Genomic DNA, 26,663 nt, shown 5'->3' with positions numbered 1-26,663 from the left:
CTAAACGCGAAAGTTGGAAAAACTACATAAGCAGCATCAATTCATACACAGACGAACGAAAAGCCTGGAACAGGGTGAATAAAATAAAAGGCCGCGAAACTCATCCCTTACCTTTATTAAATACACAAGGAGACACTCTTGAGGATCAGGCAGATTGTCTAGGATCACATTTTGAGCACATTTCCAGTACATCTCATTACACAGATACATTTCTAAAATACCAGCGACTAGCAGAACAGATGAATTTGGGTCGGAACAGCTCATCCAATGAAGTATACAATCGTCCATTTGAAATGGCTGAGTTCCAGGCCTCACTGAACTGTTGCAACAAGTCCGCCCCAGGAAGTGACAGAATAGTGTATGAGATGATCAGACACCTACACCCTGAAGCCCAAGAAACACTACTGTCACTCTTCAATTGTATGTTCTCCGCAGGCTACATTCCGTTTGCCTGGAAAGAAGCAATCGTAATCCCCATTCTCAAAGAGGGCAAGGAGCCTTCCTCAGCCGACAGTTATAGGCCTATAGCTCTGACAAGTTGTCTGTGCAAATTGCTTGAGAAAATGATTAATCGTCGCCTCATCCATTTTCTGGAAAGCAACAAGATGCTTGATCCCTTACAGTGCGGTTTTAGGGAAGGTAGATCCACAACAGATCACCTTGTACGCATCGAGACAATTATCCGTGATGCCTTTGTCCATAAACAGTTTTTTCTGTCAGTATTTTTAGATACGGAAAAGGCATACGACACAACCTGGCGCTTTGGAATCCTCCGTGACCTGTCTGAAATGGGAGTTCGAGGCAACTTGTTGAACGTGATTCAGAGTTACCTCGCCAATCGGACGTTCCGTGTTAGAGTTGGTAATGTTCTGTCTCGCCCATTTACACAAGAGGCCGGCGTTCCACAAGGTGGTGTGCTGAGCTGCACTCTTTTTATTGTCAAAATGAACTCGATCCAGACTGTTATTCCACATACTATGTTTCATTCTGTATATGTGGATGACATCCAGATAGGTTTCAAATCATGCAATCTAAGTATGTGCGAGCGACAAGTACAGCTTTGCATAAATAAACTGTCTAAGTGGGCTGACGAAAATGGTTTTAAGCTAAACCCTCAAAAAAGTACATGCGTCCTGTTCTCTAACAAGGGAGGCATACTGGCGGACCCCGCAATAGATCTAAATGGAGAACGGCTATGTGTGAGCCACGAGCATAAATTTCTAGGTATCCTTTTAGACAGCAAGCTAACCTTTGTACCACACCTGAAGTATCTGAAATCAAAGTGCCTCAAGACTATGAATCTGCTGAAGCTCTTATCACGTACATCTTGGGGAAGTGACAGACGGTGCCTTCTAAAACTTTAAAAAAGTCTCATATTAACGCGGCTTGACTACGGAGCAATAGTCTATAATTCTGCCGCACCTAGCGCTTTGAAAATGCTAGATCCTATTCACCACCTAGGTATCCGCCTTGCTACAGGCGCCTTTAGGACTAGCCCTCTGCAAAGCCTCCACGTCGAATCAAACGAATGGTCATTGCACTACCAAAGGACATACTTAACTTTCTCCTACGCCCTGAAAGTTAGCTCAGATGTTAAACATCCTTGTCATTCCACTATATGCGACTTTTCCACTGCAAGGCTGTTTCGTAACCGCCCGGCCACTAGGCCTCCTCTGTTCCTCCGGGTGGAAGCACTCTCAGAAAACACAGGGGTCCCTCTTTTACACAATGTCTTAATGGCTCCTACACAGCTTCCACCGCCTTGGGAGTGGCAGACCATAAGATGTGACATCTCTTTTTTAGAAATATTGAAACAAGCACCTGAGGCTCACATACAATCGCATTTTCTTGAACTTAAAGAAAAGTATTCCTGTGACGAATATTACACAGATGCTTCGAAGTCTCCTGCTGGTGTTGCTTATGCAGCTCTCGGACCCTCATTTTCAATAGCTGGGGCACTAAACCCACACACCGGTATCTTTACGGCAGAAGCATACGCTATACTTTCGGCTATTAAACACATAAGGCGTAAAAATGTCGCAAAGGCTGTCGTCTTTACAGACTCATTAAGTGTCGTGAGAGCGCTAATTAGCTTACGAAAGCATAAGAATCCCGTTCTGAATGAGCTGTATAGCTTGCTGTGCTCCGCATATATGTGCAACCAAGTGATTATACTATGCTGGGTACCTGGCCATAAAGGTATAAAAGGGGACGTAGCTGCTGACGAAAATGCTACGTCAGTGAGTTTTAGCGACACAGATGGAAATATCCCCATTCCTGCCATAGACCTAAAGCCCTTCCTGCGCCGTAAATTAAGAAATCACTGGCAAGCAGAGTGGGATACAGAAACATTGAATAAATTACACATTATAAAACCAAAGCTGCGGAATTGGATAAGTGAGAAAACAGCACGGTACAAGGAAGTACTTCTTTGCCGATTAAGAATAGGGCACACTTACAGTACTCACTCCTACCTGTTGACTGGCGGGGACTCTCCTACTTGTAGTAGGTGCGGCGATAGTTTGACAGTCCTCCATGTTCTAATCCAGTGCCCTGCACTAGAAACAGAGAGGAAAAAGTATTTCCTTTCTGCATATCGGGAAAATATACCTCTTCATCCTGCATTTTTTCTCAGTGATGAACCGTTTTTTAAACTGCAAGTAGTCCTAGATTTCTTAGCCGAAACCGACACTCTGAAAATAATTTGGCCAGGAAATTCTAACACGTGATTACCAGCCCAGTGATTGAACAGTGATTACCAGGGCTGTCTTGATGCTCTAGTGTAACTGTTGTTTCATCTTCATATGTTCTTTATGTCAAAACACAATTGCCATCGTCCACGTCCATAACTAATCAGTGTCATTATTTTAGAAACTATATATTTACGCCATTTACAGCGAAAATTTTTAGGCCCTTATACAGCCATGTCACACCTACCATAATAAATTCAGTCCACGCCATTCACAATAAATCCTTTAAATTACCATTTGTCATGGCGCTCTTTGGCCATAAGTGGCCCTTGCGCCATTAAAAACCACATATCATCATTATAACGTTAAATTTAATACATCAACATGAATGCCCTCCACACGCCCCCCGGTGGAAACTAGCCTCCGCCGAATGGAATCGTTTTAACGCATCCACATACTTATCACGGGATTTTATCAGTAATTTTAACATAGATGAAGCAGTAGTATATTTTACTTGTTTTATACTCGACACAGCTCAAAAGTTCATTCCACAAACACAGGGTCTCTCTTGTAAAAGACGGGTTCCCTGGTGGAACGAACAGTGCAGACTCGCACGAAAGAAACAAAACAAAGTGTGGGGTTTGCTGCGTCGCTCCCCGACTGCAGAAAACCTCATTGAATTTAAACTGGCCAAATCGCAAGGAAGGCGCACCCGGACACAGGCAAGGAGGGCTAGCTGGGAGAGGTTTCTCTCGAGCATCACATCCTACACACAAGTCTAAAGTTTGGAATGGTGTACGAAAGCTAAAGGGGCAGCACATCCACCCATTGCCCTTAGTTGACTCCCAAATAACTATCTTGGAAGAACAGGCCAACGCTTTGGGCGAACACTTCGAGTATGTATCAAGTTCCACACACTACACAAGATCATTCCTGAAGTATAAACAAATAGCTGAACTTAAGACACTTGATCGTAAATGCCGTCCGGATGAACCATATAACCGTCCTTTTAATATTGCCGAGCTTAAAGCTGCATTAAGCACATGCAGAAGCTCTGCACCGGGAGCTGATAGAATCATCTATGACACGAAGACACAAAAATGACACTTCTGGCACTTTTCAACTCCATCTGGGCTGCCGGGTACCTTCCATCCTCATGGCAAAAAGCTATTGTTAAGGTACGAACACACTGGCGGCAAGACACGCGCGGCACGCCGCCGGTGGCAAGAACGCCGCGCGGCAGAGGCGCCACATCGGTTGTGCGCGCGGCGGCCGCCGCGGAGTCACGTGACAGCGCTGATCTCGCCTTGTCTCGAACTGCGCGATATCGCGGTTGTCGCGCGCTTTTTCCTTGCTCGGGGCGCTATTCTGGACATTCCGCCATTTTCTTCGATGCATGACGTAGGCGCGACGCAAACAAAATGGCGCTGGTGGCCCCGTTTTGCTTACGTAACGTGACGCCAACTTGACGTTTCGCCTAAGAAATTGAAATGAAGGCACTGAATATAGCGTTATCGGTAAAGCAAAACAGTTTTCCTCTGCAGTAAAAATAAAGCAGCTATCTCAAAGCGTATGATTATCCCGTCGAAAACGCTTCTCGCTTCCGTCGTCTGCTGCGACAAGCCATCGTCTGCTTCAATAGCTAGGATGCGTGTCCCCGGAAAATGGAATGAGTCATCGCATGTTGGCGCCAACGCGCTTGTTTTCTTGCTTGAGACAACATACGCGACCTACCAGTGGTGATGCGCGCACGTTCTAGGCTACGTTATCGCTATCTCGTGAAACGCAAGTGACTCAGCTCGACTCGGCTGGCTGACAAACGGCCGAATATCACCTATAGCGTTGCGTGCGCCAGAGATATCCACTAGAGCGACGCAAGCGCCGGCACTGCCATCTCTTGTTCATTTCGCTGGTTACTCGCACCGAGGGAGGAAACTTCAAGGCGCCGCCTTGCGTACATTTCTTTTTATAAATTAGAAAGGGGCCGTTGTCATAACATTTGATTGTACGAAAAGGCATTAATCTTGATTACAATACAAATGCAGCGGTGAAAAGTGGACAACATTGCCGAAAGTTTGCTATGTTCAACCAATATTATTTCGTATAAACGCGTTTTTTTTAAAAGTGATGGCCCCAAACACAAATGCCAACACCACCCTAGAGCGATGCAAATACTATGAGCACGCGTTATGAACGAAAGATTTTCGTGGTGCCAAGCGACGGGGAAAATGTGGCGATACGCATTCCTCTCGGCTGCCATTGCATATGGCTGCTCATTAGCATAATTCGCGCAGCTCGTCGCAGCAAAAATTATGGCGGAAAATCTCAGCAATGGCGGCCCAGCGCAACGTCACGCATCGTCAAAATGACGTTTACGAAACAGCCCTTCCTGTGACGCTCCTCACGAGATATTCCTTCAGCCAATCAGCAAGCTGGCATGGCGCATATCTTGGATCGCCACCACATATTCGCGCAATTGCAGATGCATTGCACTGGCTTCTGCACGCTACCGCTCACATTCTTTTTGAAGCGCTAACATCGCAATATAGCTGCCAAGGACAAAAAAAATGTATTAGTCCATAAAATTTGCAGCTCCACGTCACGTTTCGTCATCTTGATGAAAACGCAAAATTGCATTTGGCAATACTTCCGCTTCCCGGCACAAATTTCAAAACACGTGACCTCTCGACAGCCAATCGGAGAGTAAACATGGCGGATAATGGCGGCCGTGCAGCCGCCATGCGTGTCTAGAATAGCGCCCTCGGTTAGCAAATAGCGCGCTGATCGCGTTGATTCCTGCAATGGCAGATGCAGACGACGATGTTCTGACGACGATGAGCGTTTTGGTCATTGTGTGTTCTCTGCTGTTGCGACGGCGGCGCACGCAAAAGTCACGCAGACGAAGCACTAGCGCTGTTTGTCGCGGCTGGCTCGGAGCGCTCGGTCGTCGATCGTGGTTCCGCCGCCGCCGCTGGATGTTAACTTCGGCAGTAGCCAAGAGGTGGCGCTTAGGAGAAAGCCCGGACGTCTCTCATTGGTTCGCGGCACGCGACAAGCCGCCGAAAATGGCTCCTCGACCCATCCTATGCGCGGCAGACCAAACCGGTTCCGCGGCAGGTTTCGCGGCACGCGGCGCGCCGCCGGCGGCGTGCCGCGCGCGTTTTGACGCCAGTGTGTCCGTACCTTTCCACTGTCGCTTGGCGAGGTGACGCACTGGCTCAATTTGACTCTGCGATCGTGCCCCGAGTATTTTACCGCTGGGGAAAACATTTACTTGTTGGACGCGGTGGCAGATGCGGTCGGTCCAAACAGAGGCGAATACTGCACCAACGAACAAATGGTGCAGACGCTGTTGGACAGACTCGTGGCCATGTACCCCAATTTGCACAGACGCGTATTGCTGGACCACCTAAAATTCGTCACCTCGTCCGAAGTGATATCGTACCAGTAAAGTTTCGTTCGTTCTCTGTTGTCCTCGCTTCACCGTTGGAACTTGAAGCTTCTCGGACGATGATCGGCAGTTGATCAAACGCAGGCAGGAAGCGATGAGGTCAGATGTACAAGAAATATTTACAGGCAAACTTTTCTATATACATGGCAGGTAAAACAAATACATTACAAACTTGAACAATTGAGAAACAATGTCTCACTCTTCGACTGTCTCAATGACTGTTAGAGCCCAGACTCGTTTTAACGTACATAGTACGGAGGCTCACTGATCTATCAGCAATCCTGATTTCAGCCAAGTCTGAGGGACAGCATGTCGTCCCGATTTTTATAGCCCAAATATACAAAAAAAAAAAAGGCGGTAGGGCCGTTGGCCCGTCCCACAGGTTCAGTTGCCAATCAGAGTCAACCGTTTGTTAAGCCACAACCCACAGGGATGGGTTTACTCTTAAAAAGAAACATATTGAAAAACAAAGTTCTTTTCCTTCTTCCCCAAAACTCCGTTGCCCTCTCGTTTCTACGTAGTTAGTGACGGGCTCAGCAAAACACGCCAGGCCCGAACAAGTTATCGCTAGACCGCCTCAAATCCCAACGGCGTCTAGGCCGCAAATGTCTCGGAAGCAGGGGCATCGACACCACGTAGTGCCGCTGTACTCAAAGTTTGGCCGTGTGGGAGACGGATGGCCCTCCTTGTCCTTCAAACTTATTGTCTACAAGACAAAGTTCTCCGAGTGCGCGTTTACAAGACGCCGCCGTCCGAATGCACTCTTCACGTGTGCACCGCATCCCTACAGCGTGCACTGTAAGCTGGCCTTCGACACCACACAGGCAGTCGCACCCAACAACAAGGCTGGCGATTGCGTTCCGGACGCGCGGCACGGGGTCAAGGTTGCTAAGCCCTTCCTAACCTCGGCGGCGCCTCCAATTAGTCAGGCACGCGGGCGCCAGGCCCACGATACCGTGTACAGCGGTCCCTTTCAAGGCAGGTCTGTGCGGACTCGTGTGACCGTCGGCGGACTGCCAACACCCTGCGCACAATACCGACCTCCCGGAATCGGCACTCGCCCTCCTGGCGCCTGCCGCGACGCGCCACCCAACACCGCGCGGTCCGTGACCCCACATAATACTGAAACGGTTGCCCCGCTGACATGGGGGGGGGGGAGTGAACCCCCTCTCTATAGACGAGCGCACGCCAAGTTTCATCCTAGACGCCAGCGCTCGTTTCTCCCCTGGCGGAACGATTTCATCTCCAACGGGTGTAGGTTTCCGTCGCCGCTTCCCTTAGCGGTCGCGCCCGCGTTCAGTTCGCGCTGCGCGCGAAACGTCTCTTGTTTGCGACGGCGCCTCTTCGGATGACCGGAAATTATTATTGTGTTGTTAACTGTCACGACAGCAATGTAAACACGAAAGGGTTGATGCCACCAGTGAAATTCTGCCGATTCACAAGAAAATGGTACGAAATAAGCAGACGACACACATGGATTACTGCGGTGCGCCGAGCGAAGTAAACAACTAGAAAACGAAGCGAGCTCGTTCATTGATCACTCCTTAGTGTATGACGGTTTTTATATGTAACCCACATGAATTTAATAATTACTCGGTACATAATCCTTTTATTCATATAAAAACATTAAGTTGTTCGACGAGCGCTTGTCCTGTCTTCTTTTTCGTGTTTCGTTTATGTGTGCGCTGCCCAAGAATGGAAACCACTTCTGTTGTATGCGCTAGCAGTGGCCGAAGTTCACGCGTGCCGAGAAATTGAATATGTGCACGATGCATTGAGCATGACCAGAGTTCATTCCCGCTTCACCACTGCACCGATCGATCGAGTTGCTGGACGATACACGCCCACGTCTTGGTCGCGCCGGCATTGCTGAAGCAGGAATGATTACTAATACTCTCAACTTCCGTCTCTTGAGCACTGTTAAATAATGGCCAAGCTGTCTACACTGCTGCTTCTATTCCATATTGTAGGGGACGCCCTAGTTGAAGTTGTGTTCGCATGTCGTACTTGTGCTATGCAGCGATATATTTTTGAGAGCAGCATTCCGGGCAAGTTGGTAATCCATTACTTAAATGATATTGCGCGACAAAAAACGACACGGACGTGAGAGACGACACACCAAGCGCTTGGTGTGTCGACGACATGCGCTTGGTGTGTCGTCTCTCACGTCCGTGTCATTTTTTGTCGCGCAATATCATTTAAGTCATCGATATATTTTATTTCCGCACAGTGTCGATGGAAGACCATTGTCGCCATCGGAGACAACACGGATTTGTAGCAAACATATTGTGAGAAACTTCAAAAATGACTTTAGCTCGTATGTGCCGCATCGTATGTGCTGACGATTTTTCCGGCGGTACATACGATGTCGTTTCCAATCACCTGCTCAGCGTCACTTACATGGTTAAGCAGACGCTGCCCTTTCGCCGCATTGCAGCCATAAAAATAATCGTCAAGCGTACCGATCTTCTTAAAGGCAAATAGAAGCGTGTACAGTCTGTTTCACACTTAGGAGAAAACTGGGAACGTATTGCATCGCGATGCGGCAAGCAATGAGTCGTGCGGTGGCAGCAGCTCGAGCAGGCGCAGACGCTCGAGGGGCGGAGTCGTGATCTCCGTCGTCTGCTACGGCGGCGCGCGCTGGCCGCATTGTCGGGAAGCGTGCTACTGTCAGGGGCAGTGCACGTATATTTCTTCACTGTGTGTGCTACCGTAATAAGCAGCGACAAGACGCACTAAGATGTGCGCGCAACGTGTTCAGTCTGTTTGACTCGAAAGGAAAATAAAGCACTCAACAATGATAACTATGGGAGTCGAACACGATGAAACAAACGGATACGATTAAATGAATGGTTTAGGTTCAGACAATGAGCTGGAAATGATTTTTCTCGACAATCATTCGCTACACCAGACAGACTCTGCCCGCCGGCGGGGAATTGGACACGTCATGCACGGAACTTCAGTTAGTATCTCGTCATGTCCCCAGCGGCAGCGATGACAGCGCTCATCCTGGAAGGCAGTGAAGTGCAGAATGACTTGATCAGGGATGTGTTCATTCGCAGCACGTCTCAGTCACTGACGATGGTGGATCGAAGCCTATCCTCGGGCGACTGATAGAGGGGATGGTGCGCCAGCGATACTTTCAACGAGCCCCAGACATTTTAAATGATGTTGGCGCCCGGGGATTGAGGCGGCCACTCCAAGAGAGTGACTGTGCGCTCTTCTAGCAGTTGTTGCACCACACGAGCAGTGTGGATCGGCGACCTATCGCGTTAGAATATATAGTCGCCTTCCAGAAACGGGCCCTCAAGAATGCATGGAATCAGTACGTCGTCTATGACTGCCCTGCAGCGATGAACTTACCTTCGAGGCATATCAGTTGGCGTCGCACAACGCATAGTAAAGAATACCGGCTCATTTCACGCCGTAACGATGAGATCGGCGCCCTGCAACTGATAGTAGAACGTTTAGCGACAATGCGGCCAGCGCGCGCCGCCGTTGCAGACGACGCCGTTCAAGATCCCGCCCCTCGAGCACCTGCGCGAGCTGCTGCCGCCGCCCGACTCAAGCGCTCGCCGCATCGCGATGCAATGCGCTCCGAGTTTTCCCCTAAATGTGAAACAGACTGTACACCGCCCTTCACGCGTACACACGTAGGCACACACCGCGCGCGGCGCGAAACGTGCCCAAACACGCGCAGTGCAGGAGGCAATCAAGGCGGCGCGAACGAGATGGGAGAGGGGTACCACCCGCTAATAGAATTTCGCTTCGCATGCGGCGCTCTCAACGCCGGCGCAGCAGCGCCGCTCTCGGTGCCGTTCTTGTCTATACACACAGCACGTGGCCGATTCGTGACACTTAAGAACACGAACAATCAGAGCGACCTTACACCGCCTCAGATACGTATTTATTTTTCTCCCGTCGGAACGCGATCTCGCATTGAAAATAGGGGTCCTGGACGGCATCCATTCCTACGAGGAGGCCATCTAGCTTAGCGATCGCAACCGAACACTGATGGCGGTGTCTGACATGGGAATTTCGGTGTCTAAAATGGACGTGGACGTGAAACACGCCGCCATCGCGCTCGATCGCGTCAACAGACTGCCGTACCCCGTGAAAGTGAGCCTGACACACATGGAGGTGCCGGTTAAACAGAACGGTATGGATCAGCTGGTTCGAGCCTGGACTCGGTTCGACTCGCACCTGTACACAATACATTGCGCGCATAAAGCAATGGAATCGCTACTCCTGCACTATCCTACTCTCGGTGCGGCAAGCATCGACTCGCTGGGGTGTCACCTGTGGGCACTGCAAAAATACCACGACGAGTGCCACTTTTACCACGGCTCGAAAAAGATGGCCGAGATCGCAAGGGCTTTCCAGCTATCGACGCATCGCAAAATACTCCATTGACGGATTCATGCGGAGCGCGGGCGTGGTGCGAAACAACGTGGAACCGACATCCGACGAAGTTCACATCACCGCACTAAACGAGCAAACGTGGTTGCACGTGATGCAGTTTCTCAAGCTGTACGACGTGCATCCTGACGTCGGCGGCAAAAAGTCAGAGTGGCCGTCCGGAGAAATGTGCTCGCGGGACGACCTATTCGTGCCGGTTCCTACCGTGCGCGGATGACTTTTTTTTATTTTTTTTCTAATTTCATGTGTATTAATTCCTCATCCTATTCCATCTATATATAATAATACATGTGTGTGTGAATAAATGAAATGAAATGAGGGGGAAAATTGTTGTCTCATCATTTTTTATTATTTTTGTGTGTATGTCTGTTGTATAGGAGAGGTAGATTTTCATTTTAGTCGATATGAAGTCACGACACACGGTGCATCGGTTTACGATGTCTGCCGAGCAGTCTACACAGAGTAATGCGTGCCCGCACGGTACGAATGCAATGGAAACCTCTGACGCATAGCACACTTTACACAGATGTCTGTCCCCTCGTCGACCGTCGTCTTCGTTTGCACCTCCTCGGTTTTTACTTCTTCTTTGTCGCGTTCTTTCATCCCCTCTTCGTACTCTTTCAACCACGGCTCCGAGCGACGTTGCTGGCGCCTGTGTCGGGCGAGATAACAATGTGGAAATTCGCGGTCGTGCTCGATCTCCGGAACGTCAACGCCTTCTCTCCAGTCTACCAGCTTTCAGTCGCAATAAAAGCATATGGTGTGGTCTTTGTCACCGGAATAGTAAAATCCGGCCTTGGCCAATCTGACTCCGAACTCGGCGTTTCCCCTCCACTTGACGAAGGTTTGCAGTCGGGCGTGCATCGTCGCCATGGAGAACCTGCGCGGCGGTGGCTCGACGTCGCTGTGGCGGAAGCAGCAGGGCTGTGAACCCGCGATTTTCCAATGCAGCCTCGGATAATCGGTGTCGCCCGTGTCGGGTGTATTTATGTACGGACAGAAGCAATTCTTGTCAATGTGTCTTCGCACCGGAATGTCGCCGACTTTCCAGTTGGAAAAGGATATCGAGCAGAAAGGGCAGCGAACCGTGTCTCCACCTGGTTCCTGGTTCGTCACGTAATAAAATCCTGCCCTTGCGAGTTCCAATGGCGGCGGAGCCGGATGCGGCCAGTTGTCGACGAACGTCCTCGCCTTTTCCGAGTTTTTCAACGGGTCCGTTACGGGAGGGGCTGCTGCGGCGGCTTCTTTGCCGCAGCAATAGTAACACAGTTTTGCTACACAGTGTGCTGCCATTCATTCGACCTCTATCTCTCTCTCTCTAATTTTTTTGCAAAATAATATGGAGGCGGATGTGCAAATGAAGAAGGTGAGTGGAACAAGCGAAAACTCAACAAAAAGAAGTGTGGTAATGGCGTTTTTTTTTAAATTTTTTTACACCCCACCACCGACACACGGCTGTTTGACATCTGCCGGACTCACGTATTTCAATATTTCAAACCAACAGTCCTCGTTCAAGTCCAAAATATTTGTGGCTCTGGCGTAGTCGCTCCTTGCCTTCTTTTGTTGTGTCGACTTCTTCTCGGATCCGTCGCTTTCCCAAGTTGTAGCCACACACAGCGCGTTGAATCTCGTCCGGGTCTTCTTCGTCCGTACTGACGTCGTATTCGTCCGTGAGCACGACCACGCTGTCTTTCACCACGCCCGCCATTTTCATGAAAGTGTGCACGTTCAACGTGGCAAACCTGCTCACGAGCATTTGCTTGACTTGCGAATACATGTCGTCGACAAAGAGCCGTCTGTGTTTGAACAAGAGATGTGCATGTTGCGGCAGTTCTATCTGTCTCAACAACGACATTTCATCATCATCCTCCTCCTCTCCCTCATCACTTTGAGAGCGTGTCAATTGCCAACCATTACTCGCAATCCTTTCTGAAATATAAACAAATAGAAGAATGTAAGCCACTCATGAGAAAATGTCAACAGAATGAACCATACAACTGTCCTTTTAGCATTGCCGAGTTGAGAGCTGCCTTGAGCGCATGCAAGAGCTCTGCACCGGGATCTGACAGAATCATGTATGAAATGATCAAAAACTTACATAAAGACACCCAAGTTACACTAGTCACACTTTTCAACACGATTTGGGCTGCGGGATACTTCCCGACTGCATGGAAAGAAGCCATTGTGATCCCGGTTTTGAAACAAGGCAAAGATCCTTCCTCAGTGGCAAGTTACCGCCCGATAGCCCTGACAAGTTGCCTTTGTCAGGTATTTGAAAAAATGATCAATCGCAGTCTCGTGCATCTCCTAGAGTCCAGTAAAATGCTTGACCCATTTCAATGTGGTTTTCGGGAAGGGCGATCTACAACCGACCATCTTGTGCGCATCGAAGCGAGCATTCGCGATGCCTTCGTGCACAAGCAATCTTTCTTATCTGTATTTCTGGATTTGGAAAAAGCGTACGACACAACCTGGCGGTACGGAATCCTGCGCGATCTTTCCGCGCTAGGTATCCGCGGCAATATGTTAAACATTATAGACAGCTACCTAGAGAACTGTACATTTCGAGTGAAAATAGGTCCTGCACTGTCGCGTACATTCATACAGGAAACTGGGGTACCCCAGGGTGGAGTACTCAGCTGCATGCTCTTTGTCGTAAAGATGAACACGCTTCGTGCATCTTTACCACCAGCTATTTTCTATTCCGTCTACGTAGACGATATACAAATAGGTTTTAAATCCTGCAACCTCACAGTCTGCGAGAGACAGGTACAGCATGGTTTGAACAAGGTGTCACAGTGGGCTGAGAAAAATGGATTTAAAATCAATCCTCACAAGAGTTCGTGTTCTGTATACAAGGAAGAGAGGCCTGGTTCCGGATCCTTGCTTAGAACTGTGTGGACAACAGATACCTGTAAACAAAGAACACACATTTCTAGGTGTTATACTTGACAATAGACTCACTTTCATCCCACACATAAAACATATTAAAGAAAAATGTCTGAAAACAATGGACCTATTGAAACTTCTATCGCAGACTACGTGGAATAGTGACAGGACGTGCCTAATGAATCTCTATAAGAGCCTGATTCGGTCACGATTAGATTATGGTGCCGTGATCTATCATTCTGCCGCCCCGAGTGCACTAAAGATGCTAGATCCGGTCCACCATCTAGGAATCCGCTTAGCCACGGGCGCTTTCAGAACGAGTCCCATACAAAGTTTATATGCAGAATTGAATGAGTGGTCACTTCATATTCAGAGAACATACATCAGCCAAACATATTTTTTGAAAGTCCACTCTAATCCTCAACATCCGTGTTATAATACCATTAACGAGATGACATACGTTACACTCTTTCGCAATCGTCCCTCCGTAAGACAGCCTTTCTCGCTGCGTGTGAGGGAGCTTAGTGAAGAAATGAATGTTCCACTCCTCGAGCTTCGCCTAATGCATCCAGCCAAGCTGCTACCTCCTTGGGAGTGGCAGCTTATAGAATGCGATATATCTTTCGTGCAAGTCACAAAGCATGCTCGAGAGATTGAAATACACATGCATTTCTGGGAACTCCAGTACAAGTACTCCTGCACGGAGTTCTACACAGATCCATCGAAGTCGCACGACGGGGTGTCCTACGCAGCCGTCGGTCCATCCTTCTCGGAATCCGGCGTACTGCATCCGGAAACTAGTATCCTTACGGCTGAAGCCTACGCAATATTATCGACCGTGAAGCATATAAGGAAATCAAAACTCAAAAGATCAGTTATATATACAGACTCCCTAAGTGTCGTGAAGTCTTTGATGTCATTCTCTAACCACAAAAATCCGGTAATTAATGAACTCTATTCCGTTCTGTATAAAGCGTATATAGGTAACCAGCATGTCATCATATGCTGGGTGCCAGGTCACAGGGGCATCGAAGGTAATGATCTGGCGGACCAGATGGCCACGTCAGTTACATCGCATTCTGCTAATCCCACCGCTGCAGTTCCTGTCACAGACCTGAAGCCCTTCTTACGGAGGAAACTACGGAACCACTGGCAGCGCCTATGGGACGCGGAAACAAATAATAAGCTCCACGTGATAAAGCCACAGTTAGGATTCTGGCCCTCTGTAACAAAATCACGCCGAACAGATGTCCTATTCTGTCGTCTCAGAATAGGACACACATTCGGCACCCATAATTTTCTACTCACCGGAAATGACCCTCCAACCTGTGGTAGATGCGAGGAGAGGCTTACCGTCCTCCACGTCGTACATGTACGAAACTAGAGTCCGTGCGCCCGGGACGGTCACGGAGTCTTTCATCAGCGCCAACTCGCGGGTCCTGTATGCGTCGTCTTGCTCGGGGGCATGTCGCATGATTCGACCGTCGGGCACCACGAAGGGCTCGCTGGTCGTCGGGAAAGTGTTGCGCCTGTAGTAACTCTCCATGTTGTCGAACCACAGCGACGCGTACTTGGGGGTCATCAGAATGTAAATCGAGTCCACGTGCATTCTCGATTCGGGCAGGCCGGCCGCGCGCATGGCCGATCGAAGCTGCGACGCGTTTCGGTCGGCGCCGGTTATCCAGAGGCTCAGCGAGGCGGCCGCCTCGAACAGCGGCGTCACCTCGCTCAGGTCTTCGTTGTGAACGCTAAAGTACAGGTCGGTCAGCGTGTCGCTGGTGCGTATCGCATCTGCGAGCATGCGTATGCCCTCTCGTCTCAGGGCGCCGACCGCGTCCGCAAAGGTTGGCAGCGTCGAGGGGGCGATCGTCGGCAGATGCAGCGACTTCAGACTCTTTGAATTTCCGACGAGATTGGCGAGCAGGGCAAGGGCGCCGACGTGCATCGTCATGTCCGTCTTCAGCGTGGGACACCTGGACATCGCGTGCAACATCGCGGTCATCGTCATTTCTTGCACATTGCCATTGGCGATCTCGTATTCCCGATGGGTGACGTCCACCTGTCGCAGCGACAGACTCGTCAACTTTGTCGTCGGTTTAGATAACAGACACGCAATCACAGACATCCATCGGTGTTGGTGCATCGGGAAGGAAAAGGTGAGGTGCTCCAGCGCGGGGTTCGATAGCAATGCCCTGAGCACCGAAATGTACGACTCGAACATGATGTTGTTCAGATGCACTTCTTTCACGGTGGCGAGCGTCGCGCACAGCACCTCCGCCTCGGTGGGAGTCGCGTATCGACGCGCCGAGTTCACGGCCAGCAACCGCACGTTCGGAACCACGTGAGTCAGAATCGCAACTATGCCGTCTCGGTACTCGATCGACGGTCGCTCGTACTCGTTGCCGTATCTGACGGTGGTCGCACACACTCTGGCTTCCACGATCTTGTTACGATCGTCACCCACGTAACTCATCACGTCGTAGAATTCCCGCGTCTTCAGTCGGTCGTTTATGGCTAGATATTCCACCCACGGTTCGTGCTTGTACGTGAGGCACGCGATGAAGCGGTACGCACCCATCATTTCGTCTGTCACTTCGGACAAACTCTGTTCGTCGGGAAGCATTTCCCGCCGTCGAGGTATGGACAGCATGATGGATATGTCGAGCAGATGAATGAACTCGCCCATGGAATTGTCCGTGCTCATCTTTAGTCACACGTGATACAACAGTCTGGCACATCGCTCTTTCCAGTCGTCGTCGGTGGCGCCCAGGTAGTGAAGGCCATGAAGGCTGTAAAGCACTTGCACCGGATGTGCCATTACAGCCTTCATGGCATTCGATGCTACCTCACGCAGCGACGTCCCTCCTATATGTAGGAGGTGCTTGCGCTGGAAAAAAAAAGAATGTCAGAAATGTGGAAATGAGGACTTAGGCGGCAGTGTCGTCATGTTGAAAAAAGCCCAATACTGCTAGAATATAATTTTTAGCCGAGTGCAAAGCAAGACATTTTTGCTACAAGAGGGTTGTGGGGCAGTGCTCTTTAATTGTAAATGTGCTCCACAACACCTGTGTTACTGGAAGACAAACACGAAGTGTATCAGATCTGTCTGTTCAGTACATTTCATGTTTGCGTTTGAACATCCTTAGTACTGTAACCATGTTTCATAGTAACTACCTTGCCAAGCTTTCACTATCATTAAAATTACTGTAAACGCACCAATTCTATTCACATGCAAATTTGCAGATGCAATATCAGTGTGCAGGAAAGACAAATACACACACATTTGTGGCACAAAACAGCTACTGACATACCAACATGATATTTCCAGATTTTCATATTTTTGTTAAATGGACTGACAATCTATTTTTAGGGACTTAATTTCTTTAAGCTGTAACGAAACGCTTACTCTCAGCAATGTCACTGTGGATATCTTGTAAAGAATATTTCTATTTGAGCAGCCTCTAAAAAAGAAGAGTCCCTCCTCTAGCAACACAACACCGAGAAGTGAGAGCAATGCAGATAGCCCACTTCGCAAATTATGAAAGCAGCTCATCATTCTACTTTCACAGGAGTGAGCGCAACTGCGATCTACCATCTACATTTTGACCTTGTCAACCACTTTGGAAAATAAAAAGCTGGTACAGTAAGTTAGCGTTGCCAGACCTTACACCTACGTCATGGCTGGCTGGCCGCAGTTGACGTTATTTAGTTGATAGACTTGCCAAGCCAAGTACCGCATTTACTCGCATAATGACTGCACTTTCTTGTCAAAAAAATGTGTAGCAAATTCAGGGGTGCAATCATTACGCAGGTTAAATTTCTCGCGAAAATAATTTTGCTGCGGGATTACAACAGGTCAACAAGCAGGCGGCTGCCGCTGTAACAGTGTGGGACACCAAAACAAATATGGCGGCCAGCGGAGCAAGCAGAACGCACCGAATGAGACTTTTTGTTCTTCTTGCGAGTCTATTACGTGCATTGAAACAGTTTCTTCTCTATCAGTAATGAATAACATCGTTAATATCTGCAAGTTTGCGACAATAACATAGCCGTGTCCACTTTGAGGGCACAGAAACAGATGGGTGCGCGTAGCCGTCAGTGATATAGAAACACATGGCAGGCATGCTGCGGAAACTTCTGCATTTGGCTTCACTATCCTAATACGGCATGTTTCCGTTAAGGGTAGGCGAATATCTTAGCTATATTACAAGCGTCGGCGTGTGAATAGGGTACACTTCTAATGTATTAGTGTAAGCATGGCCACTATAGTTGCCACTCGAGACTAGTTGCGGTTGCCTGCCCACGAGTGTAAACAAGAAGAATCGAAAGGCGCCTTTTTTGTTGTTGGTAAACCATAATGAAGCCTACAAATAATAAAGCCAAGGCAAGTTTGGTTGTAGCTTTTCTTTTTCATGGAAGTGCGGAAAGTGATGAAAGGAATGATATGGGGCATCTGCTTAAGGATGTTTGGTGTGTGCAGACCGCTTGGTATGTCTTCAAGAGTCGTTTGCATAGCATTTGACAGCATTCGACAGATGGTAAGCACGATCATCATTAGCTAGACAAAACAATCTAATTTTGACGACAAAATTCAGATGTGCGATCATTACGCGAGCGCGATCATTATGCGAGTAAATACGGTAACCCATCGAAAATAAAGGCAGCGCCACTTTTATACCCACGACTAACAAAGGCTTGTCCGCACATTCTAAATGAAAGAAATAACAGAAAAAGTGGACGGCACTTCAGTACTAATAAACCTATTATGAACCATGTACACTAATGGAAAGTCACGCGATAGTTCTCCGATTCATGGTAAATAAGGAACAGCGCACTGAAAACGTAGGGAGACAAACACATCACAAACTGGAAAATTCAACTGGAAAACTAATTGAACAAATAGGTTAATACACACTTCAATTGGACATATGCCTGCAAGGCAGTGAACAATTCGTGACGTGCATTCGTGGTTAGCTTACATGATACCAAACAATAATGAATTAACAAAAATCAAAACCAGCGTGCTGCTCTGCTATCAACGATTTGCTTGGTCTAAAAAGAAACTTTTTTTTTTCTTTTCACCAAGGGAAAAGGAAGAAGGTAGCCATTATGCCACACTTCCACCAGCTTTTGCAAAGGTTGAAAAAGGTGGGATCTTGGCATGGCCTAGATGTGGTCTTTTCCTAGCAAAAAAAAAAAAATTGGGTAGTGTCTGCGCAGTGGTAAGAAAACACGTGGAAAGAGGTGCAAATGCAAAAGATGTCTGCCCTGTTAGGGGAACTGATATGTTTATGCCTTGCACCATTGCAATCATGTACAGCATCCCCCTCAGGTGTGGCCAAGTGTATGTGGGACAATTAGTGCAGTGTGTAAACGTGCCCATGAGGGAGCACCAAAATGGACTGAAAGGCACTGTTTGCTCCTCGCACTTAGCAATGCATTGCCGTAACTATGGGTGCACTGCAGAATTCACCATGACCTAGATTCTTTTTCGCCACCCAGACCAATTGACACGTCAAATTTGTGAGACATAGAATACAGAAAGCAGGACCAGAATGCATTAGCCAGCCGTCAATAGCACTCCAACAAAAAGCAATTTCCGCTGTAGACCACGCAAATTGTTGATAGCCAAGCAGCAAACTGGCTTTTTGTTAATTCATTATTGTTTAGTGTCACCTAATCTAACCACAAATGCATGTCATGAATTGTTCAGTGCCTTGCAGGTGAATATGCAGTTCAAGTGTATATTAACTCGTTCATTCAATAAATATTCCAGTTGAAAGTGAAGTTGTGGTGTGTCTACGTTTCCTTTCATCTTCCGTTTTCAGTGCGCTGTTCCTCATTTATCATAAATGAATACTAACACGACCCGAGTTTTCCATCCTCTTCAGGGCTGTTATGAATATGTTCTTGCTGCATGAGGAGTCAAAGGTCATTTTCCACGACCTTTTGCAAAGGATGAAGAATATAAATACATGTTTAATGAGAAAAAGATGGCTCGTTTTACCCAGTAGGATAGGAAATATTTTCATAAGTGTGGTTTTCTCAATTCATGTTCTGAGCAGTTGTCTATCCCTTTAAGTAAAAGTGCGGGACTCTAAAACCCCAGAATTATACTGGCAAACCCCAGAGCGTGCTAAATAATTTATTACAATAGATGTTCTACAGCCAGGTTTGGCTCAGCTTTCTCCCCCATCACATCATGGCACAGAAGGTAGCCACTTACGACATTGGAAGGTTTGACACTTGCTTTGACTTGCTTGTCGAAAGGATTAGACGTCTCGGCTTCTACACAGAAGCCAGAACACCTAACCCCTTCGACAACATTATTTTGGTCAAGGTTACATTTATTGCAGGTCTAACATGATCAGGAAGAAGCATGGTGAAAAACAACAGATGGCAACCAAGGTGAAAAAATATTTAGAACAATGTTGTGACCCCTTTGTGGGAGCCTTGTTCACTATGGTTGGCATTTGTTTTCACCATAAATGTTCATATGCAATGGTTCGAGCTGTTTGCAAGTTGACTGACTTTCCCACCTAACCTTTGGCATTCAGGCATGGAAAATAAGCCCATAATAAATACTCATATATAATGTAGCATAGAAGCAGATAAAACAAGGTGCTGAAAAATGCAAGTAGCGGAATAAAAAGTAACAGTGGCTGCAGTGTATGTGTGTTTACATCCCTAAAGTAATTGCTAGCGTTCTGGAAAATGCTTTGAATCACTGCATGAAACTAGATAGTTGAGGAGTTTGTTTCATGGACTTGTAGCAGAAGAAAAAAAATGCGATAGTGCTGGTTAGTATGCAAGCAATGGGGCAATTCAACAGCCTGTACAGTAGACTCTGCAAATGCTGTTTTGATTACATATCCAATTGTAATGCAATTTTCAAACAATTTGTTTTTTCAAAAAACTGCACATTAAAATGACTTCAATACAGTTACCACCCCTCTTTTTGTGTACCGTGTCCCACTTGTTTGTACTGATATTTATCATTCACAAGGGATCAACTAGTCCAACAAAAATAATTTATTCACAAGTGTCCTGCATTGCATCCTTTTACAGAAAGCTGGCACAGTTTGCCCTTTGTGTCAGCAATGCTTTTTATCATCTTAACAACCTATTCTTGAGTCATAAATGTATCTCTACAGAGAGAGCAAGCCACTAAGGTAGCTTAGTGGCTATGGCGTTGCTGGGCTTAAGCTCACACATTTGATCCTGGCAGCCACTGGCACACTGCTATACTAGTGTACACTTACATTTAGATGGATGCTAAAGAATGTAGGCACAGTCCAGATATGCCATTAGAAGCTATACAGCAGGGAAAAAAAATTATTTCTATAAAATCTTCAGTGTGTGCGACGCTCAATAGGTAGTTAACATAGACCCCACAGCATGGTTCATGAAACAGCACAGAACATCTACATGTTACATAGCCTTACAATTAAAAATAAATGGGCAGTACAAACCAAGGTGGCAGCCACAGCCTCGTCGCCTACCGCTGCCTCGGCTGCTTCCAGTTCCTCCAAGCTGTTGGCAGGCAGCCGAGGAAGACTTACAGGCACCGTACGCTGGGCAGGTTGAGGCATGGTACGGGTCCTGTCGAGAGACTCGATTTCATGTAGCCTCTCGGACATGTCCCGTACCTCGTGCCTCAGCTGCTGCAGCTCACGATGCAGCTCTCTGTTTTGCTGCCTCACCTCTAGCTGCACCCGCAGCAGCCGCAGCATCACCGCTGAAACACAAGAAGATTTATTTCATAGCAGAAGGAATGCTTTTGTGGCGCATTTGATTGGTTGTTCCAGAGCACTCTGGTAAATGTAAAAGTACCAGGATTCGTACAGGTCTCAGCGACAAAAGTTCACGGGTATTCAAAGACTTTCAAGGCCAAGCCAAAGCGTTTTCAAGTTGTAGAACAGCATCACATGTGCCACTTTTTACTATAACACTTCCAAAACACTTTAGGTAGCTTTATTGCACCATAAATACAAAAAGTTATATTCAAAATGTCCAGCCTTGATCATTCGCAAGTTCCTTACTTCTAGCTTCTAACGAGGCGTGATAAAAGCACCATAAACATGGGATGAGAGCCAACACCAAGTGCCGGTGTCTTGCTCTTACCCAGTGTGGGGCTTTTCCAGTTCTATGCAAGTCATACGAAACGAAATGCCCGAGCTATTGTTTTTAACGTGGGAAGTTTGCCGGGTCCACATTGATTCACCATAGAAAGAGAGTCGCATAATCGATTTTAGATTGTATCACTCATGAGATTCAAAGGCTTTTCAAGGGCCTTGAAAACACATTCAATTTCAAAGATTTCAAGGACCTGTGCAAATGCTAAACTGTAGGTGTGAATCTGTTTAAAGATGTCATGAAAGTAAGTAGGACCAGTAAGGATAAGGCTTTCTTCTTGCTTTTCATGAGAACAGTGAAGTAGTTACTATTTTCCACAAGTTACATTATCAAAGTGCTGTGAAAGAACGAGTTCTATGTGCTTGACCTACATTCAAAAATTCCATTGTTATATACTGAAGGTATGAAGGAAGAAAATTTAGATATGAAGTAGTAAAGCAACAGAGCAAAGTACTGAGACAGCTGGTGAACTAAAGCACAAGTAAACATACTAACAAGATGCATACACAAGACTAAGCGTGCAGCTGTATGCATCATAGTATGCCGAGTTAAACTGCTACGTGTTTAGATGTGCCAGGTTGTTTTTTTTTTGTGCTAAAATTTCTTGCCTGTTGCATAAAGTAACGACATCTCAAAGGCCCTGAACCACATTTTATTGTATTCAAGAAATGCGTTTGAAGTTAAAATAAACTATTTCAAAAATACTTTGCCGTAAGAAGTAGAATGCATTCAGCAGAAGCAATCAAAGATCGCCCTGATCCCCTCCGCGGGGCTCCTGGTCCTTCAATGCCCTTGCACTGCGAAAGCTACGGCAGAGCGGGGCATACTTACAACCCTCCACGTATTAAATGTCACCACGGTGGGCAGTTTAAATTTGAATTTGTGTGCTCACGAAGATACCACTACTTCCGATTTTGGCACCTACAATGCACCAAAACTCTGAGGCTGTTCCTAAACTTACAATGGAGTACAGTGTCGCATACCTTTGCTCTCCTAGTCTACCAGATAGCTACATGCAGCTTTGACACACAAAGCAACAAGCCACATTTTTTTCACACTTATGGCAATGGTACAATTTCTGACAAGTGAACGAAACATTTATTTATGTTCACTCATAAAGAGCTCCGGCCATGATCGTGGCACACCTCAAAGATATGCAACTTCGGAAGCAGACGACCTGTTCCAGTAGGATATTTGCGTTTAGGCAGGCATTTGCGAAATGTGCGGCATTTGCGCCTTGAATATCTTGCTGCCTAGGCACTAAGGAGAGGTTTCTTTGCTTGTGTTGTATGCAGCTGTCCCTGGGCGTGCCTGCATTGTCGAGTGGGGTCAAGTTTACGCCCGGATGCTGGCGCGGTGAAACAGGTGACGCAGTGGGTACCGATGCCCAATTTGGAGATCACTGTGCCGGACAAACTCTCTTGTACTTGCAGTGCTCATGCTGAGTCAGTCGTGCTGGATGATATCTTCCTCGTGCCAGCCTTCAATATAAAATCACCGATTTTTCCAGGGGAGAAGTAGGATGATGAGAAGTAGGGGAGAAGTAGGATTTTATGAGGCCGGGCCGCATTATATGCGGCCCGGCCTCATAAAATTTAGAAGGCACAGTGCCTAATCCTCACAGCATGACATCAAAGCGTCGCCTGTGGTGTTTCAGGCAATAGCGTTCATCCGCAGTTGCTAAGGTGCCGTGTGCTTATTTCACTCAAAGAGGATCAGTCAAAAATGCCGCTGAAATGTCAGGGAGAGCAGCATATGAAAAGCCTGCAAGAGCAAAGATAGTGCTCCAGGAGAGCATGCCTAGCCTCTACTACAGCCCTTGCTGCTCTCCAAGAAAAATCAGTGGTTTTTTGTTTTTTAGCATAGAGCACCGCAAGGCGCCAAAAAGGTATAATCCAGCATGACTGACTTGGCACCAACGCTGCATCCGCAAGAAAAGTCTGTCTGATGTACCTTTAGACACAGTGATCACCAAATAGGGCGTCCGTTCCCACTGCATACCTGCTTTACAATGCTGGCAGCCAGTGTCGGAGCTTAACCTCAACCCCACTCCACAATGGCGGCACACCTAGGGACAAATGCATTCAAGGCAAGCATAGAAACTTCTCTGTAGTACCTAAGCAAAGTCACATATTCAAGGAGCAAAAGTCCCGAGATTTTCTCTCTTGCTCCTGCTCTTACTCGCAACTGCACAGAAACGTCAGGTGCCTCAGGAAATGCCACACCCTGCTGTGGTTACTAGCGATTGGAAAGACAGTGCCCGGAAACCACTCGGAGCACCTCAGCGAGCCACAATGAGCTCAGCGAGCAGGCTTATCGCAGTGACTGCGGTATCAATGTTCCATAGCAGATACAGCTACATGCAACTGTATTGCTTTTGCTCTGGCGCACGACAGGACTGGAGTGTGTGCGCTTATGCTCAATTCTGGCCGTGCTAAGTGGTCTGGATCGGCTTTGAATTGCACCAACTTGTCCTACGGATATAGTAGCCACATCCAAATGCTGCATTTAGAGGCACTGTCAACAGTTTAATAAGTCTATCAATTCATCTATACAGCAGCAGCCAGGAGTGAGAGTGAGCTAGCAAGTGAATATGTGGTCTCACCTTAAGTCGAGTGTGGTTCAAGGCTAGTCAAATGTTCTCGAAATGAATCGAAATTAGAGAGACCTGACGGATACAATACCAATAAGCAGTGTGGCTAGACAATACTTGGGCTTCTTCTAGAAGTAATCACATTTTATAAAAATTCTAAATGCAGATTTTCCTTAACCACACCACAGGCTTAGTGAAAAATGCCTTCTGCAGATAGCACACGTTACTGTACCTCAGCCAAATTTTGCACTTGTGTGCAGTACGTACAGCTCAGAAGTGGAGTGCGGAGTCATCTTTTTCTCAAACTTTCTTTTCAACAGAGGCCTTCTCCTCAACCTCTTGGGGCGGCTGGCAACTGCCCCTTGACGTGAGTGTGCACATTCCGAGACAGCGCTGCCATTGGCCCATAGCCAACACCAATTAAAAAAATTGTGCACTTCTTCCTGGCTGTTACTGGGTATATTTATAGACACAGTTTACTAAACAGGCTCAAATAAGTGAAAATCTGCACTTCCAGGAGAAGCCAACTATTGTCTGCTGATGCTCAGCTGCACCCACCCACATAGTAACGAAATTTTGACCACACTGCTTATCTGTGTTGTAGCAGTAGGGCCTAGCTAATTTCGATCAGTTTTGAACACTTAACTAGCCTCGAACCACACATACACAGGCCACACTTCGCATGGAATGGCAGTTAGCATCTACAGTGGACACAAACCACTGCACACCTAGGCTGGGCTAACATTGCTTCCAGCCAGTCCTGGCTAGACACCTTGACAGATATCGCTTCGTAATGAACTTTTGCTAAAGCTTTGAAATCCACAGTTTGGATTTGTGTACTATCATTGCAGCACAGCAAGTCCGCGCCACGTAGCATGGTCAGACAGGAGCGCAAGAGTGAATGTGCAATCCAATCCTGCCATGCATATAGCAAGTGAAGTACACTTGCATGTGGTTGTGTCTGTTGCCTAGTGTACAAACTGTGAGAAAACTCTCCCTGCTAGCTACATGTAGCACCATGCAACGTTTTCTGTTCCCCATATGCAAACTGGTGCTCGGGGGTTTCGGGGACGGGACTACAATTCAAAAGGAAAGGACATTGCTGCTGGAGGGCTTAACTGAAGGACTTCCAAGAGGGCTTTCAGCAATAGGAAGAGAGGTGGAACCAAGCTATTGTGTTTAATGGGGAGTACTTTGAAGGTTAGCGAAATTATTTCTTTAAAACATAAGTCATCATTTTTGCTTAAGCATCGAAGGGTTGGAAAACATCTGCCTGTAGAAACTTTGCACCATACCTATGGCACTTATTTAAGATAGCCATTGAACACATTGTGCTCTTCTTAAAATATGATGCAGGAGAGACATTTCTAATAACATCACGATTCAAAGTCTAAAGCTTTCTGCTGCAGAAAGATACAGATAACATTTGGTCAATAATATCTGAATTGACCCCCTCCTTCGCCCCTCCCCCTCCCCTGATGGATCCACTTTCTGGGGGCAGCAACTTTTTATGGTTATTTTAATAAATGTTTTAACAACAACATTCTTTCGAAATTTCGAGAGTTACTAACTACCCATATTTGCAGCTAATTATGCAAAAACCTGTTCTTTTTAGTGTCTTTTCAGTTGTTGCCTTTTTTTTGCTTTGTACATGACTATTCATTAGATGTTTGTATTATTGTTTTGCCTCCCCCTTATGTAATACCCCAAATGGGGCCCTTAAGGGAATAATAAATGATGATGATTTGTGTCATACCTTTAGGTGCGAACAATGCATTGTCGGATAACAGCAACCTCAAAATTAATCAACTTTTATAGGCCATGTAAAGATGTAAGGAGACTCACGCATCATCTCCTCAGGGCCTCCATTTCCACCTGGCTCCAGGGATGAGCCCGTGATGCTCTCATGAGCTGGTGCAGCTAGGGCTGAGGAGCGAAAATCCACAATTAGTGCCAGAATAACAGAGCAACAAACTGCTATTTTTTATAAACCATTAAATAAACAAGAAGACCCCAGCCCATGATTCGCTGCAAGAAACCTTGTGGGCACACATTTCCTTCATTTCTATATTGCCTAAATATTGTACAATTGCAGACATTCTGCTTAGTTCTGGCATAATGTGTGCATAGCGTAGCAGCCCTTGCATCCCTAGTGTAGTAATCATTGTAACCAGCTTGAAATATACCAATAGAAGTGCTATTTCCATCCTTGTCTTGCATAAGCATCGCAGTGACCGAGTGCAGACAGGAAACGCTATGCACACATAGAATAGAAAAGAGGGCATACGCAGTGGTGCTTCCGTAAGTTCTTGATTTGATGTGTCCAAATTTTCTACGAAATGGAACATTGAGAACGCCAACTGCTCTTGAAATAGCATTGCACAAAATATGGTGCGATATCAAAATAAAGTTGCTTGATAACTACCGAGTTTCGTATAGCGATCTGGTGGAGTTACAAAAACGGGACTCAAGGTAGGCCATCATC

The 26,663-nt window shown here is 46.9% G+C and overlaps 1 protein-coding gene and 1 long non-coding RNA gene across 3 annotated transcripts in view; one reads left to right on the top strand and one right to left on the bottom strand.

Annotated features, from left to right (window-relative positions):
- LOC129384949 (uncharacterized) overlaps positions 1-26,187 on the top strand; it is a 111,514-nt gene extending 85,327 nt beyond the window's left edge. For both annotated transcript variants that reach the window (XR_011893979.1, XR_008612500.2), the window contains exon 5: positions 25,997-26,187. This is a non-coding gene — a long non-coding RNA (uncharacterized lncRNA). The remainder of the gene's footprint in view (positions 1-25,996) is intronic.
- Positions 11,853-16,982, bottom strand: LOC140217411 (uncharacterized). The gene is made up of 3 exons (XM_072287999.1): positions 14,758-16,982; positions 13,396-13,472; positions 11,853-12,489 (listed from the first exon to the last, which is right to left on the bottom strand). The coding sequence occupies exons 1-3, from the start codon at positions 16,151-16,153 to the stop codon at positions 12,460-12,462; spliced, it is 1,503 nt and encodes a 500-aa protein (XP_072144100.1). The 5' UTR covers positions 16,154-16,982; the 3' UTR covers positions 11,853-12,459.
- Positions 26,188-26,663: the final 476 nt, after the last annotated feature.

Source organism: Dermacentor andersoni, chromosome 4 (assembly GCF_023375885.2).
Source record: "Dermacentor andersoni chromosome 4, qqDerAnde1_hic_scaffold, whole genome shotgun sequence".
NCBI lineage: Eukaryota > Metazoa > Arthropoda > Arachnida > Ixodida > Ixodidae > Dermacentor > Dermacentor andersoni.
This window is presented reverse-complemented; position numbering and strand designations above follow the sequence as displayed.

Excerpts from the sequence above, each read along its gene's own strand:
- LOC140217411 (XM_072287999.1), bottom strand. The coding sequence starts at position 16,153 with ATGAGCACGGACAATTCCATGGGCGAGTTCATTCATCTGCTCGACATA. Across the intron at positions 13,473-14,757 it reads AGGTTGGAGGGTCATTTCCG|GTATCTGTTGTCCACACAGT; the intron begins GTGAGTAGAAAA and ends CTTTGTTTACAG. Across the intron at positions 12,490-13,395 it reads TATACAGAACACGAACTCTT|AAAGGATTGCGAGTAATGGT; the intron begins GTGAGGATTGAT and ends TTTATATTTCAG.